The sequence below is a fragment of the Danio rerio genome, chromosome 3 (genome assembly GCF_052040795.2).
Source record: "Danio rerio strain M-AB ecotype USA chromosome 3, GRCz13ab, whole genome shotgun sequence".
Classification (NCBI taxonomy): domain Eukaryota; kingdom Metazoa; phylum Chordata; class Actinopteri; order Cypriniformes; family Danionidae; genus Danio; species Danio rerio.
In genome coordinates, this window is record NC_141023.1 from 63,210,001 (window position 1) to 63,229,535 (window position 19,535).

Here is a 19,535-nt window from a genome sequence, read left to right on the forward strand (position 1 = left end):
CACATGTCAAACGGTAGGGTTGTCACGCGCGCATTTCAAAATAAAAGTCTGGTAAAATAAAAAATAAGTTAAAAAAATTAACTTTTGTTACTTTTTTTGTTTCTCAACCCACCAGTTGAGAAACACTGGTCTACAGAACAAACCATCGTTATACAATAACTTGCCTAATTACCCTAACCTGCCTAGTTACCCTAATTAACCTAGTTAAGCCTTTAAATGTCACTTTAAGCTGTATAGCAGTGTCTTGAAGAATATCTAGTCAAATATTAAACCATTTCTGCATTTTGAAATCTCTGCAGCAGCTGGATGTTTGTAGTCCACAACATGTTGCTGCAATGTTTACAGGGCTGGTCCTATACTTTTGGGTTTATTCCCACTGTAGCCTCGCTTGGGTTCTTTAAAATTGCGGCTGCGTGAAAAAAGCCTAGTGTTTTGTGAATTGCAGAGCTACTCTTTATAAAAAAATTAATTAATAAATAAATACAACAACAACAAGTTCCGAAAGAGATCAAGCGTCAGCCAGGTAATACGCAAAAATAACTCAAAATTACTGTTATCCATGATGCCCTTCCAGCCGCAACCCAACACTAAGAAACACTCATACGCACTTGCATTCACACGTGTGCGCTTGCAAGCATGCGTGCGCGCTTGCAAGCATGCATGCGCGCTTGCAAGCATGCATGCATGCATGCATCCATGCATGCTTGGGAGCGTGCGTGTATACCCTAAGTCCTAGTTGTAAGAGCAACAAATAATAACTTGATTTTCTAGTTGATAATTTGGAAAAGCGGCAGAAGGTCGATTTTTTTTTTTTTTCTAATTAATCATCTGTTGAACTGCATCCTAATTATCACAAATTCTGCAGAAGACTTACTGGAACCTGCATGGACCCAAGATACTCATAGAAATCAGTCAAGTTTGGTGAAGGAGAAATCATGGTTTGGGGTTTATTCAGTATGGGGGCGTTGAGAGATCTGCAGAGTGGATGACAACATCAACAGCCTGAGGTATCAAGACATTTGTGCTCCCCATTACATTACAAACCACAGGAGAGGGCAAGTTCTTCAGTAGGATAGCGCTCCTTCTCATACTTCAGCCTCCACATCAAAGCTCCTGAAAGCAAAAAAGGTCGAGGTGCTCCAGGATTGGCCAGCCAAGTCATTAGATATGAACATTATTGAGCATGTCTGGAGTAAGATTGAGGAAGAGGCGTTGAAGATGAATCCAAAGAATCTTGATGAACTCTGGGAGTCCTGCAGGAACGCTTTTTTTGCCATTCCAGATGACTTTATTAATACGTTATTTGAGTCATTGCAGAGATATATGGATGCTGTCATCCAAGCTCATGGGAGTCAGACAACATAGTCATTCTTTTTTAAGACTTTTGTTTAAGCAAAGTCGGACCTTACTGTCCTAATTAATTCATAAAAAGCAAGGCATGATCACATTTTATTTAGGTAAAGTAATCATAATCTAGAGGCTTTTGTCATATAAGCCACTTCTGATACCAAATGATCAACTAGAAGTCCGGTTATCATTTGTTGTTTCTAAAACTTAAATAGGCAACAAGACTTTTGTCAGGTAGTATATATACTAGGGATGTAACCATATTGTAAATACCGTCATACCGCAATAGTAATTTTTTTCAATATTACCGTAGGCGCATGACTCAATAAAACTATATTTCTGAGAAAAGTTTGCTTTGGCGAATGAAGTGAACGGGAGGTAGCGGGAACTACAATTCCCATCAGCCTAGGCGTGGCCATCATCCTTTGCTTTGCTTTGATCCAGTATTGTGAAATGGAGTGTGTTGCTAGTAGCGGGGAAGGAAAAGAGCTGGAAATGATGGAACCTAAAGCAGTTTTAAATTGGACGTGTGAAAGCATTTCAGTTTCTTTCTAAAAAGATACGAAAAAGGAGAAAAGGTGACAGACAAAGACAAAAACAGTATGCTGGCACTGCCAGACTGTGGTGAAATATAAGTTGGGGAATACGACTAAAAACATTCATGGGGACTGCAGAACACAGCACACTTGTTAGATTGATGCAGACATTGACTTGCACCGCAAAGAGACCTCTATCTCACTCATGGCTTGTCCTCTCAAGTGGTGGAAAGACAATGAACAACGTTACTCAATGCTGCCAACCTTGGCTAAATCATATCTCTCTGTCCCAGAAACCTCAGTCCCAAATAAGAGGGTTTTTTTCTGTTGCAGGTAGGGCTGTGCGATTTTTCATATTTTTTTCGATTAATTCGAATTTACGTTTTAAGACGATTTATTTTGAAAGAAATCGAGAAAGCGCGATTTTTAAAAATATATATATTTAATACATTATAATGGCACCAATGCGCATGGGTTCACATTCTGTATGAAGCAGGAAGCACACCAGAAGCACCTCTCGGCGATGCGCCGCACAGCAACACGCCATGGATTTTAGAATTCTAAACAGGTTTCTAGACACACACCGGCGCCGCCCAGCCACGATTCATGAAGCAGTTCATATTTCATATATGAAAACCAGACAGATCAGCCAGCATAATAGAGAGTGGAGTAAAGCGCATCAAATGATCAGTATTTAAAAGGGGGGAAAAAGAAAAATAGATTAAATATATAATTTTATATTAGACACATCTGGTGCTTGTATTTGCTCCTACTATATGTCCACAACTTCACACATTGGGTTAAATTAGGCTTTACAGTTTCCATGTTCAGTCCTTTTTCTTCCACTGTATCTTTTTAAGAAAAAGGCAGCAGCTTTACAACCTGTCATTCAATCAGAAGACAAAGCCAAAGCCGAGCTGACAGCCAATCTTTCCTAGGCTCAGCAAAACTTGCAAAAATGCCTCTGTATTCCTGCAACTGCAATATTTACACAAATATTTATTATTAAAATCTTTAGCAACGCTATTTAACTCGTAAATTTGTTTTACATTTATTTACACCTTGACCGATTTTTGTATGACATGGCCATTAAAAATACAATGTTCCTTAACCAGATGGGTTTTCAAGTTACTTTTAAAGAGAATGTTACTTCAGTCATGTTGTTGTAATGTTTTGAGAAGACTTGTAACACTATTAAAAAAAAAAAACGAAATTGTGAATCGGTCAAACTTTATAAAAAACCTAGATTTTTTTTTTTGCTAAATCGCCCAGCCCTAGTTGCAGGGGACATGCCCAGAGATCCCAGCTTTTACCAAATTATAGTTATATAATAATTTTCCTTAAAAAACCCATCTCTATCTAAGTGAGTGAGTGATTAAATGTTGAATGTGATGAGTTTTCAACAATACTAAATTGGAACTTTATTTGTTTTATATGGTTTAATAGTTTTTTGTTATTAAATTGAAAAATTGAAGTTCCTGTTTCGAAACTTACAGATAGATGGCTATTTGTATGTCATTGATATGTTTAGTGCTAAGGTAAATAAACACTTTTGGCACTTTTTTCGAGTCTTTTCATTAGTTTTGTTTTTCCTGTAAGTTATTCAATAAATCTCGTACCGTGCCATTCATACCGAGGTATTATCGTACCGTGAAATTCTGATACCGTTACATCCCTAGTATATACTGTATATGTGTGATCTCTATGTGTGTGTTTACTTGTAAATAAATAGTTTAATGACAGTCTTCATATCAGTTTACCTCGGGGCATAAATGATGTGGTCATAATCATAATTTCCAATCTTCATCTTTCACAGATTAGTTCATAAATGACTGAAATGTCTACCAGAACACATATCACATCACTCCAAATGAACACTATAAATACACGTGTGACGAATCATTAAGCAGACGGCCAAATTACAGCTTTCCAAACGCATTTGTGTGTCCATCAATGCGCCCGACAGAAATAGACTAGGTCAGCTCTGCGTGCAGCGTGAGTGCTTCTGGTGTCACGGCTCCAACCCGTTTCTATTTTCGCTCCATCCATTCAACTATTATATATATTTTTTCTTCATTGTGCTCTAAACAGCACCTCTCCTCTTTTCATGTAGCGTCTTATTCTTTTTTTTAACAGCGTGATAAGCTGGCATTTACCGCCGCAGGACGTGCTGTTGTTTTTTTACACTCCTCTGAGGCCGGAACCTTTCGTCCACTGCCTTGGCCCCATTCATCTCTTTAACCCGCTCTTTTGTGTGCGTCTAAGAGCCCAGACCAGCCAAAGTGGTTTATGCAATAAAAGTGCAAAGGCAGACGTTTAATGCTGACACGGCCGGATCAGTGCACTTCTCTTAAGGCCGCTGTGTTTAATTGCAGCGTTGCTTTCTGCTGAAAGATGCTATTATCCTGCTAATGGCCACTAAGATTGAGCAGAGGCTGCACTCAGGCTTCTATTAGTGCTGTCTGTTTTTATCTGGCTAAAAGCCTTTCAGAGTGTCAGCGCTCTGGTCAGTCTGTGCAGGTCACTTCAAACAGGCCAGAAGGTTTGAGAAGCTCATCGTTCACTGTGGACTTTTGCTGTGTTTGCTGTTGTCAACAGAGCCCTTTGATCTGCGCTTATGATTAGTGGTGATGGCTGATTTCCATGAAGCTCGATTATATCAGTAATTTCAGTGTTTATCATGTTACAAATGTAAATTAAGTGCTGTAACTTAAAACTGTGGAAAGTATTGATAGCGCTTCACTTTTTCCACATTTGTTTTTGTTACAGCCTTATTCCAAAATGAATTAAATTCATTTATTTCCTCAAAATTCTTAACACAATACCCCATAATGACTATGTGAAAAAAGAGTTTTTGAGATTGTTGCAAATTTATTTAAAAAAAAATAAATAAAAAATGAAGAATCACATGCGCATCAGTATTTAGAGCCTTTGCTGTGAAGCTCTAAATTGAGCTCAGGTACATTCTGTTTCCACTGATCATTCCAGAGATGTTTCAGCAGCTTAATTGGAGTCACCTGTGGTAAATTCAGCTGATTGGACATGATTTGAAAAGGCGTACACCTGTCTATATAAGGTCCCAGGGTTGACGGTGCATGTCAAAGCACAAACCAAGCCAAAGGAATTGTCTGTAGACCTCCGAGACAGCAGCTGCTTCTCAAATGGCACACTATGCACTCATACTAGGGATGGGAAGATTAACCGATATGTATCGATACGCGGTCATGCGCGTGCACGATGCGAGTGCATCGGTTGAGCAGCAGAGGATGAATGAAATTTTGGAAGCAAATCGAGATGCATCGGTTTTTGCGAGATGCGTCGATTTTTCCGAGATACAGCTTATATTTTTAATATAGAATGTATTTTTTATTTATTAAAAAGTGTTGTCAACCTGTTTTTGGCGCATAATTTAATCGACCTACATAAAGTAAGCCTTAGCAACGGATTTGCGGATGTGCACACACTACAACTCAGTGTATCAGGTGTGCGGATGAAGCTAGTGGAGCGCCCTCAGAAAGCGCGAGAAGCAAAACAAACATTTTATTCCCCACTGAGTTTTAAATCTAAAGTATGGCAAGCAACATTATGGATTTAAGGATGGACGACATGACAGGACAGATGCAATTTGCAAAATGTGCCGCGGATCTGTAAAATACGCGGGCAGTACGACTAATCTGAAATCTAACTTGAAGCGGCGCCACGGTGTTGTTGTGAAAGCATCTTCCAGTGTTCCTGCATCCCCGGCTTTCACACTGCTTCAACCAGCTCCAAAAGTGGTGAGAAAAGCATTGCATGTTTTTTTTTCCATGCGCAACAGTTCTGCTCGCTCTACGCTAATAACGAATGCTATTGCATTGTTCATCTGCAAAGATATTCAGCCTAATGTCACGGAGAACGAAGGTTTTAAACACCTCCTCCTGTTAATTTTTATTTAATTATAATAATAATAATATTAATAATAATAATGATAAAAATAATGGGTGTCACGGTGGCACAGTGGGTAGTTTGACCACCTCACAGCAAGAAGATTGCTGGTTTGTTATATTTTTATTAGCCTGTTGTTTACAGTGACAGTGATGTTTCAAAGCAGCATAACACTGCTAGTTCACGACCTTAAGTTTTGAATAATCAGTGGCAAAATATATCTTTGTAAAACTTGTTTTCATAGTTGAAAAGTTAAATCACAATTCTTGTTGTGCAATGCTAAATTTATTTATGTTGAAAGAGTGCAAATATATACATATTTTTTTAATATATATTGCACTTATACATTCTGTTTATCTTGAAAATACTTAAATAATATGTGCTATATGTTCTAAAATGGCCCTCTACTGTAAACTGACACTCTGGCTCTGAGAGAAGAGCCAGTTTGTAAAAAAAAAGTCTTGGTTTTGCTTGGTTTATAAATAATCAAACTCATTCAATGGCACAGCATCCTCTTTCACATCATCTCATAAACTTGATCTAATTAGTTAGTGCTGAAATATCGCATCGTATCGTGATATGGGTGTGAATCGTATCGTGTTGCGTCGCAATATGTCACAAATGTATCGCTAATATATCGGATCGTATTCTTTGTATCGAGATGCGTATCGGATCGGCATTATAGCTCATACACTCATACACTATGTACTTATGCACTTACACACTCAACAGCATAGTACATGTATTACTCATGTAATACACAAGTAATACATGAGTAATACTCAACTATTTAGTCAACTATTTAGCATCCTTTTTTCCTTTCTAATTTGCAATTACCTCTCTGGTTCTACCACTTACTGTATTACAAACAAAAAAAACTAAATAAATAAAAATACTAATGTTTTGCTGCTTACACTTAACATACCTGAAACTTGCTTACAGCACTTATTCATTGTTGCTCTTATAGTTGTGTAAATTGCTTCCTCGTCCTCATTTGTAAGTCGCTTTGGATAAAAGCGTCTGCTAAATGACTAAATGTAAATGTATGTAGTGTCGTCCCAAATGGCACACTAATGTTTTTTTTTACTAAACGGAAATTCAAACCGTTTCCCTGATGACGTTTGACAGTTGCCAAATCTGTGAAATAAATGACCAAACTATCAAATAATAGCTGCCATGAGCATTACCGCATTTACCATCGGGAGGCGCTATAATCACTCTTGTGGGAGAATTTTGCTTTCACCATACAAAATAAATTTAACCGGCTGAATGTCTACTGCTCTGAAAGTTCCAATGAGCACAGTGGTCTCCATCATCCATAAGTGGAAGATTTTTGGAACCACCAGGACTCTTCCTAGAGCTGGCCGGCCATCTAAGCTGAGTGATCGGTGGAGAATGGCCTTAGTCAGAGAGGTGATCAATAACCCGATGGTCATTCTGTCTGGGCTCCAGCGTTTTTCTGTGGAGAGAGGAAAACCTTACAGAAGGACAACCATCTGTGCAGCAATCCACCAATCAGGCCTGTATTGTAGAGTGGCCAGACGGAAGACACTCCCCACCTGGAATTTGCCAAAAGGCATCTGAAGGACTCTCAGACCATAAGAAACTAAATCTCTGCTCTGATGAGACTCAAATTGAACTCTTTGGAGTGAATACCTGGCATTACATTTGGGGAAAAGCAGGCACCGCTCATCACCAGGTTAATAGCATCCCTACAGTGAAGCATGGTGGTGGCAGCATCATGCTGTGGGGATGTTTTATGTTTCAGGATAGAGGGAAAGATGAACACAGCAATGTACAGAGACATCCTGAATGAAAACCTGCTTCAGAGTGCTCTTGACCGGAGATTGGGGCAACAGTTCATCTTTCAGCAGGACAATGACCCAAAGCACACTTCCAAAATATCAGTGGAGTGGCTTCACAACAACTCAGTGAATGTTCTTGAGTGGCCCAGCTAGAGCCCAGACCTAAATTCTATTGAACATCTCTGGAGAGATCTGAAAATGGCTGTACATTGTCCCTTCTCATCCAACCTGATAGAGCTTGAGAGGTACTGAACAGAGGAATGGGCAAAAATTCTCAAAAACCAGTGTGCCAACCTTGTGGCATCATATTCAAAAAGACTTGAGGCTGTAATCGCTTCCAAAGGTGCATCAACAAAGCATTGAGCAAAGGCTGTGAACACTGATGCACATGTGATTTTCAGGTATTTTATTTTGAATAAATTTGCAACAATTTCAAAAACTCTTTTTTCACATTGTCATTATGGGGTATTGTGTTTAGGATGTTGATGAAATAAATTAATTTAATCCATTCTGGAATAAGGCTGTAACAACAACAAATGTGGAAAAAGTGAAACGCTATGAATACTTTCTGGATGCACTGTAACCAGCTTCTTATGGTAAAATATTATTGATTGTATTTTTTATAAACCCACTTTATAGAACCAGAAACCATTTGATTTACCTGTTCCCGTTGTACATGTCATGAGAGGAGAAAATTAGCATAGACAGCCCTGAGTGAGAAGCAGCCATCCACTATTAGTTTTCACAACATACAATCAGAAGATTGTCAGCGACTAAGAGGATTATAAATGGGGAGTTTTGAGATGCACAAATGATAACGTTAGTCCTGTTTTGAATCTGCTGCTATGCTGACACACAGGCACTTATAGCTCCGCCTTCTTTCGAAAAGAGTACAATCTCATTTGAATTTAAAGCGACAGTCACCAAAACAGCACAATTAAGATCAAAGCCTAAAAGGGGCAAATTCAGAGTTATAAAACTTTATTTGTGTGGTATTTTGAGCTGAAACGACACACACACACACTCTAGGGACATCAAAGACTTATTTTACTATTTGTAAACAGGCAAAATAGATCCTCTTTAAATCTTATAGTTCAAGTATATATAAAGACAGATGTGCAGTGTTTGCTATATTTTAACGCTTATGGCTAGTTTCTTAGCAACCAACAGCCAATCACATGCCTCATATTCAAGTTCTGTGGACAGCCTCAGAATATAAACAATCATTTAAGGGTATCAAATGTCAAATAGTGGTGGAGGATGCAGTGAGGAAGACACTGCTCCAGTTGTGCTGTTATACACCAGCTCAAAAATCCATTCAGTATGATGCTTATCTGCAAAATATGAATACGCTAGAGATATTTATGTAAAGCGGTCACGCACTGCTTTGTCCAGTCGATAACTCTGACTCTGAAAAATGCAAATAATGTTAACTCAAGGTCTCTCGGGTCTTACTACTGGAGTTGGTGGCCGTGAATGTGTATTTGTTAAAGTAGAGCATGCTTACATGTTTGAATAACCATTTGAGGTGTATATTCTGTTATATTAGCATCCATTTAACTGAAAATCCAGGATCAAGGCAAGCTGATTATCTTGTGTGCTGAATTTTTATATGGTTGTCAACAAAAGGGATGCTGCGGCTTTATTCTGTTCATACCAAAAATATATTTTGGCTTTTTATAAGATTAGTTCTGGAATAAACCTGCTGTGTTGCATGAATCCTGTGCTAAAGCACTTAAGTGAATTTCCGTGAGCGCTTGAAGGCTGCTTTACCACCGTACAGTGTCTCATGAGGATCTAGGATTGTTTATAAAACTCATTGATATCAAGAAGATGTATTGTTTACCCAGGCATTAGCATATCCTGGGATTACATATCTGCCGAACACATAAATGTAATGTTAAAGGAAAGGATTAACTTGTTCAGTTGTAAACCAAGTTGTCAGATTTGTCCTCAACACTACACATCCAGCTGCAGATTCACCTTCATTGGGAGAAGACGAATATGCTTGACGCTGGAAACTCATAACATCTTATCTAATTAGCATATAGTGTTTTGTCTTAATGTTTGTCTCTGTGGGTTTTAGTGAAAACGGGTTTAGGTGTCCTACATTTTTAGGTCTCATGTTGGACCTGGGTCCATTCGGCTCAGACCGTGTGCATTGGTTGAGATTATATGATATAGAAAAATATCTAGTAAAATATTATTCACTGCTATCATGGCAAAGATAAAATAAATTACTTATTAGAAATGAGTTATTAAAACTATCATGTTAAGGAATGTGTTGAAGAAATCTTCTCTCTGGTAAACAGAAATTGGGGAAAAAATAAACAGGGGAGCTATTAACTCGGGGGGGCTAATAAATCCGGCTACATTTGTAACTCTTAATATTTACTACTAAAGGTTAAATCAGTGACCGCTTATTAGAGCTGCACAATTAATCGTTAAAAGATCGCGATCTCGATTCGACCCCCTAGACCAGTGGTTCTCAATGTGGGGGTCGGGACCCCCCGAGGGGTCGCGGGGCAATGAAAGAGGGTCGCCTGGTGATTTCCAAAAATCTATTTATTTTTATTAAACCATAAGAATTAACATATTTTATCCATAACTATACTGAAAATAAAAATAGTCGTTTATAGTTACTATATACTATATAGTTACTATAGTAGCTTATAGTTACTAGTTCTATTGGATTGCGACCCCTGGGGTAATTACATTATATTAAAGGCAGATGCATTTTGATTTTATAGCATCAGGTTATACTTTCTGGCACATTTAAAGCACTGACACAAATTTAATTGGTGTGTCTGCGTCATTGCATGCAAGGTTTCTGTATTTATAACCACCTCAGAGGATATTGGGGGTCGCGAGTCACTGGCATTGTTATTTTGGGGGTCGCGGGCTGAAAAGTTTGGGAACCCCTGCCCTAGACGATCTTAATCCAGCATTTCTACGATTCTGTCAAGCATATTTTCAAGTTCAGGAGAGAAGAAAAGGCGGATGCACGAGTTTCACACACATTGATCAGCGACATTGACGCCTCCAAATGATGTTGAAAGGGTCACATACTGTATTTATAAGGTATAAGTCACCTAAAAATGTCATTTTTGTCTTCATATAATGATGTTTTCGTGGCCGGGAAATCACACATGACGTGCTGACCGTGAGCTGATATCACAGAGAGGGCTCGCGTCTTTAGTGAACAGAACCTCCATATGTTGCAAGTAACAGGTAATACAGTTCATAATATTAATATTAAATAATAATATTAAGTAATAGTAAGTAAATAATATTCAGTTTGTTGCACAGAGTGATCGTTTGGGAGCCGTGCGAAGAATGAACAAGCACTTAGAAGTCAGAATGAAACCGAAAGTGTGCACTTCATTTAAATGATCATATCGCATTTTAGAGTTATGATTACGGCAAGCATTTGATATGTTTTTTCTTTTATAGCGAACCCACAGTTGTGCATGAAAATAAATGTTTACAATGTCAATATAACAACTCTAGCCTATATATTGTTGAATATAATTTGATAATGGCAAATGTCTGATTTTACCAGTGAATAATTTTGTCTAATATGACAGATTGCAAGCATATATCTCAAACATAATAATTCAACATCAGAATTATTATAAGTAGAATAGAATTATTTATAAAAACCAGTAGACCTACATATAATAAAACATGTTTGTTTGGTAACACTTTACAATAAGGTTCATTAGTTAATGCATTTACTAACATGATCTAATCATGAACAACACTTGTACAGCATTTATTAATCATAATTGAACATTTACTAATGCATAATTAACATCCAAACTCATGCTTGTTAACATTAGTTAATGCACTAAGTTAACATGAACTCACAATGATTTTCATTAACTAATGGTTACTAACATAAACAAATACTGTGGTAAATGTATTGTTCATTGTTTGTTCATGTTAGTAAATGCATTAAGTAACATTAACTAATGAACCTTATTATAAAGTGTGACCGTTTGTTTTTACTATAACTTTATTTTACATATACAGAATCGTGAGAAAATCGTAATCTTTATTTTAAGCATTAAGCAATTCTCATTTTAGCTAGAATCGTGCAGCTCTACTGCTAATGTAATAAGACTAGAAATAATCTGTACAGGGTTATACAGGGACTGGGCAAACTCCATCGTGGAGGGCTGATCTCCTGCAGAGTTTAGCTCCAACCCTAATCAAGCTTTCAAGTGATCTTGAAGACACTGATTAGCATATTCAGGTGTGCTTGATTAGTATTGGAGCGAAACTCTGCAGGACACCAACCCTCCAGGACCAAGTTTGCTCATCCCTTTGGTTAATCCATATAGTGGTCAATGTTGACAGTTAATAGTGTAATCTGTAAACACCCCCTGTGTTTTTGGGTGCTCCCTCTTGGTATAAAATGGTAAAAACTATTGAACAGCTTTTCCTAAATGTCCAATTCTGTGTATGTTACTAGCACTTTTCCTACATACAGACTTTACTGAAAAATTAACAGCCCTATGTGAAAATTTCGATTAATTCGTTCTGGCAATGAGCAGTGGTAACATCACTGGTCATTTGCCAGAATCCTGCGCTGTGTGAACGCAGAAGGAAAATTGCCTGGAATGAATGAAATCTGCTTATGTGAAATATCCACTCCAGCCAATCAGAACATTCAGCGCTGTTTATGAAAATAAACGCCTTTGAATGATTCTCCAGACACATTTAGCTGCTGCCTGTTAGTCTGATAACATTTCTATGTTCCTGCTTAGTTTCAATTGTGGAAAAATATATTAATAAAATGCTATTGATTAACTGTTGTGAGATTACCTGCACACTCTGCATTTAGTTGCATGGTGTGCGTGTACATAAAGCGATCCTGTAAGTCAGATTTGAGTAGCCTACAACACCAGTAGACTTTCGTTTTAAAAACGCAAAAGCTGCAGCACACACTCTAATGTACATCTCGACCATAGATCTCGATATGCGAAAGTGTTTCTTCATATGATTAATATTTGTAATGTTGTCTAATGTGTAAGCAAAACTGTTTTTAGCTGCGGTTAATAAAAATAATTATTCATTTTATTTGTAAATAGCGCCTTTCTGGACACCCAAGGTCGCCTTACAACAAGCATCAACAGTCATAACAGAACAAATCAAAACAATTTATAAAATGTTGCCAAACAAGATTTGAAATGCATGTAAGGAGTTGCAATTACAAACACATCGTGAGTATAAAATGATAAAAGATAGTCAAAAGAAACCCGGCTTAAAAAGATGGCTCTTGACACGAGATTTAAAAGTGTGAAGACTATCACTGCTCTTTAGATCAGGGAGAAGCGAGTTCCATAGTCACGAAGCCGCGGAGCTAAAAGATCTGGAATCGATGTGGAGCAAGAGCTTTGAAAGCGAGTAGTAGTATTTTAAAATCAATCTGAAGCTTTATCGGAAGCTAGTGTAGCTGATAAAGAAGTGGTGTGACATGCTCGTGAGATGAAGTTCTAGAGATGACACGAGCTGCATGGTTCTGAACCAGTTGGAGTTTATCGAGAAGTTTAGAAGGAAGCCCAGATAGAAGTGCATTACAGAGGTTAGCGCCTCTGACTTCGGATGGTGGCGATTACTTTTATTTATTTATTTTTTCCCTATAGTTATTTGGTCTGTCTCTTGGTCAAAAGCAGCTACATGAACGCTAAAACTTTGGTAACACACTATTTTGATGGTCCACTTGAGTATTAGTAGACTCTCTGCTTAATATCTGTTGACATTGCTCCTTCAACAGACATTTCACTGACTATAAGAAACTTTGCAAGTACATGTCTACTTACACTAAGCCTAACTTTAACCCTAACCTAATAGTCTACTTATGATTCAATGAGAATCAGTTGGCATGTAGATGCAATGTAACTTAAATTCAACAAATGGACCATCAAAATAAAGTGATCAAAATTTTAAATAAAAATGAAACCCTTAACCACATGACTCCCTTTTAGTTTCCCAACTAATTTCGAGAGGAGCATGTGATATGATCGACTATAACTGATCCTTATCGCTAATCATTAGCTAGCCTATCAGATCATTCTAAAACTACTACAAATATCCTGCCTAAACTTCATTTAATATCTTCGTTTTTGGAACCCCCCGCCCCTCATCCTTCCCTTCTCCCTCCTCCTCTTTCCATGATCAGACAACATGCTGGCTCAGTGGCTAGCCTCGCAGCAAGAGGGTCACAGTTCCAAGTTCTAATCGAGCCAGTCAGCACTCTCTGCACGAAGTTTGTATGTTCTCCCCGTGTTTGTGTGGGTTTTCCTCGGGTCCTCCAGTTTAACAGTCTAAAAACATGCACATAAATAAAGCGTAATAACAGACACAAGTACTTAACACATTCACATTGAATCAATCAGCACCACCATAATAACCAAAGTACAAACTGGGGCACTCAGTTGATCTCGTATCCCTCCTAATGCTCATTGACCAGGCGGGAACCTTGGGGCCATCTATCTCGAGCTCAGGGTTTTCTCCCGGGACAGCAACCTGCTATCATAGATGAGCATTATCTAAGTGTGAACTCTTGAAATGTTTACAAATCAAAGCACGACCATTTAGAGTTTATTTCAGGTTAATGATGTCAGAATTCATTGGTATTTTGGATTGGATCTGTGAACGGTCCTTGAAATGTCCTTGCCTGTGTGAGCAATGCTTTCTTTAATTTACCTGGTAATTTTTTAGACATTTATAGGTATCACTTTGTAAAAGGGGCTACTGTTTGGCCAATAGTATAACCCCTGTTATTACTGCTGCTCTTTTCTTGCTAATCATCTCATCTCAAATGATTTTCAATACAATTGTGTATCTGTGTTCCTCTTATCGCCTTGATAATGACACTTGTTTCTTTCTCTCCTCCAGTGATCCTGTTCTGTATGGCCGCCCTTATATTCCCCATAGGATTCTACATCAATGAAGTAGGAGGACAGCCATACAAATTACCCAACAACACGGTGGTGGGCTCCTCTTATGTACTGTTCGTGCTCTCCATCTTCTTCACAATAGTGGGGCTCTTGTTTGCCGGGAAAGTGTGTCTTCCTGGCTGAGAGGACGTTCCTAGCAGGGACAGCTGGGGTGATCCAAGCCAAGCGGACGCAAACGGCACTCATCGACAGGGGGTGGTGTTACACGGAAATATCTCATTATACTGCAAAAACTGAAAAGACGATCGCTGCACGCACTACAGGCGAGAGAGTGCGTCCCACCCTGTGCTTTCTTAAACCTGTGCTGTCTTTTTAAGTTTCAACCTTAAGGATCGAGGCGATGATACGCGCATGTTGGAAAGGACCGAGTGCGTCTACAGCAGTGGCTGCTTCCAGTACTACTTTACCTTGGAGTATTGTTGCATTATCTTCTGTTTGTTTGTGTTTTTTTACATCCCGCAGTTTCTCACATGCGCCCCCTGCCTTTACAGAGAGGAACTACAGGATTGTGGTGGAGAATGCGGGCAATGGTGTTCGACCCATTCACTGGGGTCACAACAGGACTCCTCTCATTCTCTCTATCAGCCCGAGTGCTGGCCGAGATACTCCACTGTTACAAAGGAAAAAAAGCCTGCAGTTTCTCACATGCGCCCCCTGCCTTTCTGGAGAGGAACTACGGGATTGTGGTGGAGAATGGGGGCAATGGTGTTCGGCTCATTCACTAGGGTCACAACAGGACTCTTCTCATTCTCTCCATCAGCCCGAGTGCTGGCTGAGATACTGCACTGTTACAAAGGAAAAAGGGAACAGTATTAGGAACATTGTTTTGGTTGTTGGCCTGCTACCCAAGGCAAATGCTCCAGGACTGCCGGTCAGGACCCTGTGCCTCACTGTTACACGCTCAGATATTGACGGATTCGTCTCTGTATTTGACAAACCAAATGAACCTACCCTCACATGAGGATGGGCTGTGTTTGGGTTCAGTCATGGGCGGATGTGACGTTATCATCTCCTTGTTTTGATCTCTGAATTTGCAGAGCCCTTTACTTTAATTTGCTAATGTGCCATAAAGCTGTTTTTGTTTTTGTTGTTGTTTGAATGCTAGGGCATGAGTTGAGTTTTAGGGAGCACTGCGTGCGGTTTAGCCATTTCAGTAGGTGAAGCACTACAGATGTACAAAAATAGACCTCCTTACCTCATTATTTTAACTAAATTTCCCCTAACCAAGATGAAAAGGTGCGCCCTGTAAAGTTTGTGTTGTGATCACGGACGTTTCGTTGAAATGCTGCGATCATGGCGGATTATTTATCTGACACTGAATAAAAGGAGCTCAAGATTGTGTTTGTGTTACATCAGCCCACATTTCGTTCCTCGTATTTTTTTTTTGAGGGGGGGAAACAAGCGTTCTGTTTGAGTGAATTGAAATCAGAATTATTTATGATGGATGTGTGATGTGAAGGTTACGTTTTGCCCACAAGTTGTTTTCTTCATAAGATTTCCTCTTGTTTCCTGTGTGTTTGTTAATTCCGTTAAAGAGAGATCGCCTTTGCGTTCTTAACTAAATTGACTTTTTTAGTGCTTTGAAATGCCGCACTTTTCCTGATAACATTCATATTCGCCATAGGGATGGCAAGCACATCAGATACATTAATTGACATTTTACATAATTCTCATAAACAAAGGTAAACACCCTTAGGTTGATCGAATGTTTATATGAAAATCTTCCACTTGAGATCAATCCAATCGTTTTGGCAAAACTAGGACTGAAAGTGAAGCGAACTATGAGCAAAAAGTGGTGGACGACATTGCATCCGTGTTAAAGACTGCACCAACTTTTCTTTCCTTGTTTTTGTTTGGGAAAGCTAGCGTTCCATTGAATCAGAATTATTAATGATGGATGTGTGATGTGAAGGTTACATTTCGCCCTCAAGTTGTTGCTTTCTTCATATGATCTCCTCTTTGTTTTGTGTGTGTTTGATTTCAGTTTGTTTATTCCGTTGATGAAAGGTCATGCTCATAGTCGCCTTTGCGTTCTTCACTAAATTGACCTTGTTAATGCTTAGAAAAACCGCACTTTTCATGAAAACATTCATATTTGCTATAGGGATGGCAAGCAGATCAAATATACTTATTCAAATTTAAGATAATTTTTGTAAACAAAGATAAACACTCTTGGATTGATCAAATTGTTTATATGAAAATCTCCCACTTACGATCGGTCCAATTGGTTTTGTCAAAACTGGGACTTAAAGTAAAGCAAACTGTGAGGAAAAAATGGTGGACGACATCCCATCTGTGCTAAAGACTGCGCCCAATTTTCAACCCAATTTTTGTTCCTCGTTTTGTTTGGGAAAGCAAGCGTTCCAGCGGAATGTAATCAGAATTATTAATGATGGATGTGTGATGTGAAGGTTACATTTCCCCCTCAAGTTGTTGCTTTCTTCATATGATCTCCTCTTGTTTTGTGTGTTTTTTTGATTTCCGTTTGTTTATTCCGTTAATGAAAGGTCATGCTCACAGACGCCTTTGCGTTCTTCACTAAATTGACCTTGTTATTGCTTAGAAATACCGCACTTTTCATATTCGTTATAGGGATGACAAGAAGGTCAAATTTATTTGTTCAAATTTTAAATAATTCTTGAAAAACAAAACAATCTCTTGGGTTGATCGAATGTTTATGAAAATCTCCTACTTGCAATCAATCCAATTGGTTTTGGCAAAACTAGGACTTAAAGTAAAGCCAACTATGAGAAAAAAATGGTGAACGACATTGCTGCTGTGTTGAAGACTGCGCCCAATTTTCAACCCGATTTTTGTTCGGTTTTTTGGGGGGGGGGGGGAGCAAACGTTCTGTTCCAGTGGATTGAAATCAGAATTACTTATGATGGATGTCTGATGTGAAGGTTACGTTTCGCCCACAAGTTGTTGATTTCTTCATATGATCTCCTCTTGTTTTGTGTGCGTGTTTAATTTTCGTTTGTTTATACCGTTAAAGAAAGGTCATGCTAACAGACGCCTTTGCGTTCTTCACTAAATTGACCTTGTTAATGCTTTGAAATGCCGCACTTTTCATAAAAACATTCATATTTGCCATAGAGATAGCAAGCAGATCAAATATAATTATTAACATTTTAATTCTCGCAAATAAAGATAAACACTCTTGGGTTGATCAAATGTTTATATGAAAATCTCCCACTTGCGATAGGTCTGATTGGGTTTTGCAAAACTGGGTCTTCAAGTAAAGTAAACTGTGAGAAAAAAATAGTGGATGACATCGCATTCTTCCGAGTTTTCAACCCAATTTTCGTTCCTCTCTTTTTTTTTTTTTTTTTTGGGAAAGCAAGCGTTCTAGTGAATTGAAATCAGAATTATTTATGATGGATGTCTGATGTGAAGGTTACGTTTTGCCCACAAGTTGTTGATTTCTTCATAAGATCTCCTCTTGTTTCTTGTGTTTGTTAATTCCGTTAATGAAAGGTCATGCTCACCGTCACCTTTGCGTTCTTCACTAAATTGACTTGTTAATGCTTTGAAATGCCGCACTTTTCATGAAAACATTCATATTGGCTATAGAGTTGGCAAGCAGATCAAATATATCTATTCAAATTTTAGATAATTCTCGCAAATAAAGATAAACACTCTTGAGTTGATCAAATGTTTATATGAAAATCTCCTATTTGCAATCAATCCAATTGGTTTTGGCGTAACTGGGACTTAAAGTAAAGCAAACTGTGAGGGAAAAAAATGGTGGACGACATCGTATCCGTGTTTAAGACTGCTCCTGCTTTGGAAACCCATCATAAAATGGACTAATAGGTGCATATGGAACGCTGTTATTTATGATTTTTAAAAGGGAAGGAAAACGTATGAGTAACAGTATTATCTATGAAAGGATGTTAGCAGTCCTTGTGCACAGTTACTGTTAACGGATTCATGTACCGGCAAGTTTTCTCTGCTACTCTTTGTTTCAGTATCTCACTGTATACAATAAAAGGCATAAAAGAAGGTCTGGCGCTTGACTTCAGCTGAGCTTCTCTTCATTAGACTAACTACTGCTGGTGTTTCTGTTCAAATTCATCAAACTTTGCATGTATGTAGAGTCTGTGTGGCTAATTTTGTGTGGGGGGTCATTTGTGGAAGCACAGGTTGCCTAGCAACTAGTAGTTAAATTTGCAATCACAAAAAAAAAATTGTCAGCCTGTTACCCCGTTTCACCCCTAAAATGATTCCCTTGCTCAGCCACCAGTTTAAATTAATTCTGTAAAAATTAATGAGAGCCTATTTTTGGAGGCACATTTTAGAAGTTTGCTGAATTTAAAAGTATTTATAATATTAATCTGTGTAATTTAATGAAATGTCATGCTGTGAGGGGGGTCTTCTGCCTTTTTCATGGTTCTCACATAAGAAAAGAGGCTGTGAGGTTGAAGAGATGGACTAATAATTATTGCTGAAATGATAATTTATGCAATTAGATAAGTCTCAAAAATAATATGTTGGCAAAGATAAAGCTCAAACATGCCCAGCACAATTCACAATTACAAAATCCAATTTGTAAATTCAAAACAATTTGTAAATTCACAAGTAAAAATAATAAATATTTACCCACTAACTAATTAGATGAGTACATTTATGAATTCATTCATTGTCTTTTTGGCTTAGTCCCTTTATTCATCAGTGGTCGCCACAGTGGTATAAACCGCCAACCTATCCAGCACGTTTAACACAGTCAATGCATTTTCAGCCGCAACCCAACACTGGGAAACACCCACTCACTCTTGCAAACACTCGCATACACTACGGCCAATTTAGCTTATTTAATTCACCTATAGCGCATGTCTTTGGACTTGTGGGGGAAACCCACGCAAACATGGGGAGAACATGCAAACACAGAAATGCCAACTGACCCAGCCTGCGCTCGAACCAGCAACTTTTTTTGCTGTGAGGTGATTGTGCTA

The 19,535-nt window shown here is 38.3% G+C and overlaps 1 protein-coding gene across 3 annotated transcripts in view; it reads left to right on the top strand.

The window, feature by feature from the left end:
* mosmoa (modulator of smoothened a) overlaps window positions 1–18,585 on the top strand; it is a 65,833-nt gene extending 47,248 nt beyond the window's left edge. Inside the window, exons 3-4 of one of the 3 annotated variants that reach the window (XR_015481376.1) lie at window positions 14,519–17,290; window positions 17,423–18,585. Coding sequence is in view for 1 of the 3 variants with exons in the window: in XM_087245325.1 (XP_087101451.1) it covers window positions 14,519–14,703 (185 nt within the window). In the remaining 2 variants the exon portion in view is untranslated. Of the gene's footprint in view, window positions 1–14,518 lie in introns of all 3 variants that reach the window. The other 2 variants (XR_015481375.1, XM_087245325.1) reach the window with 2 other exon arrangements.
* Window positions 18,586–19,535: the final 950 nt, after the last annotated feature.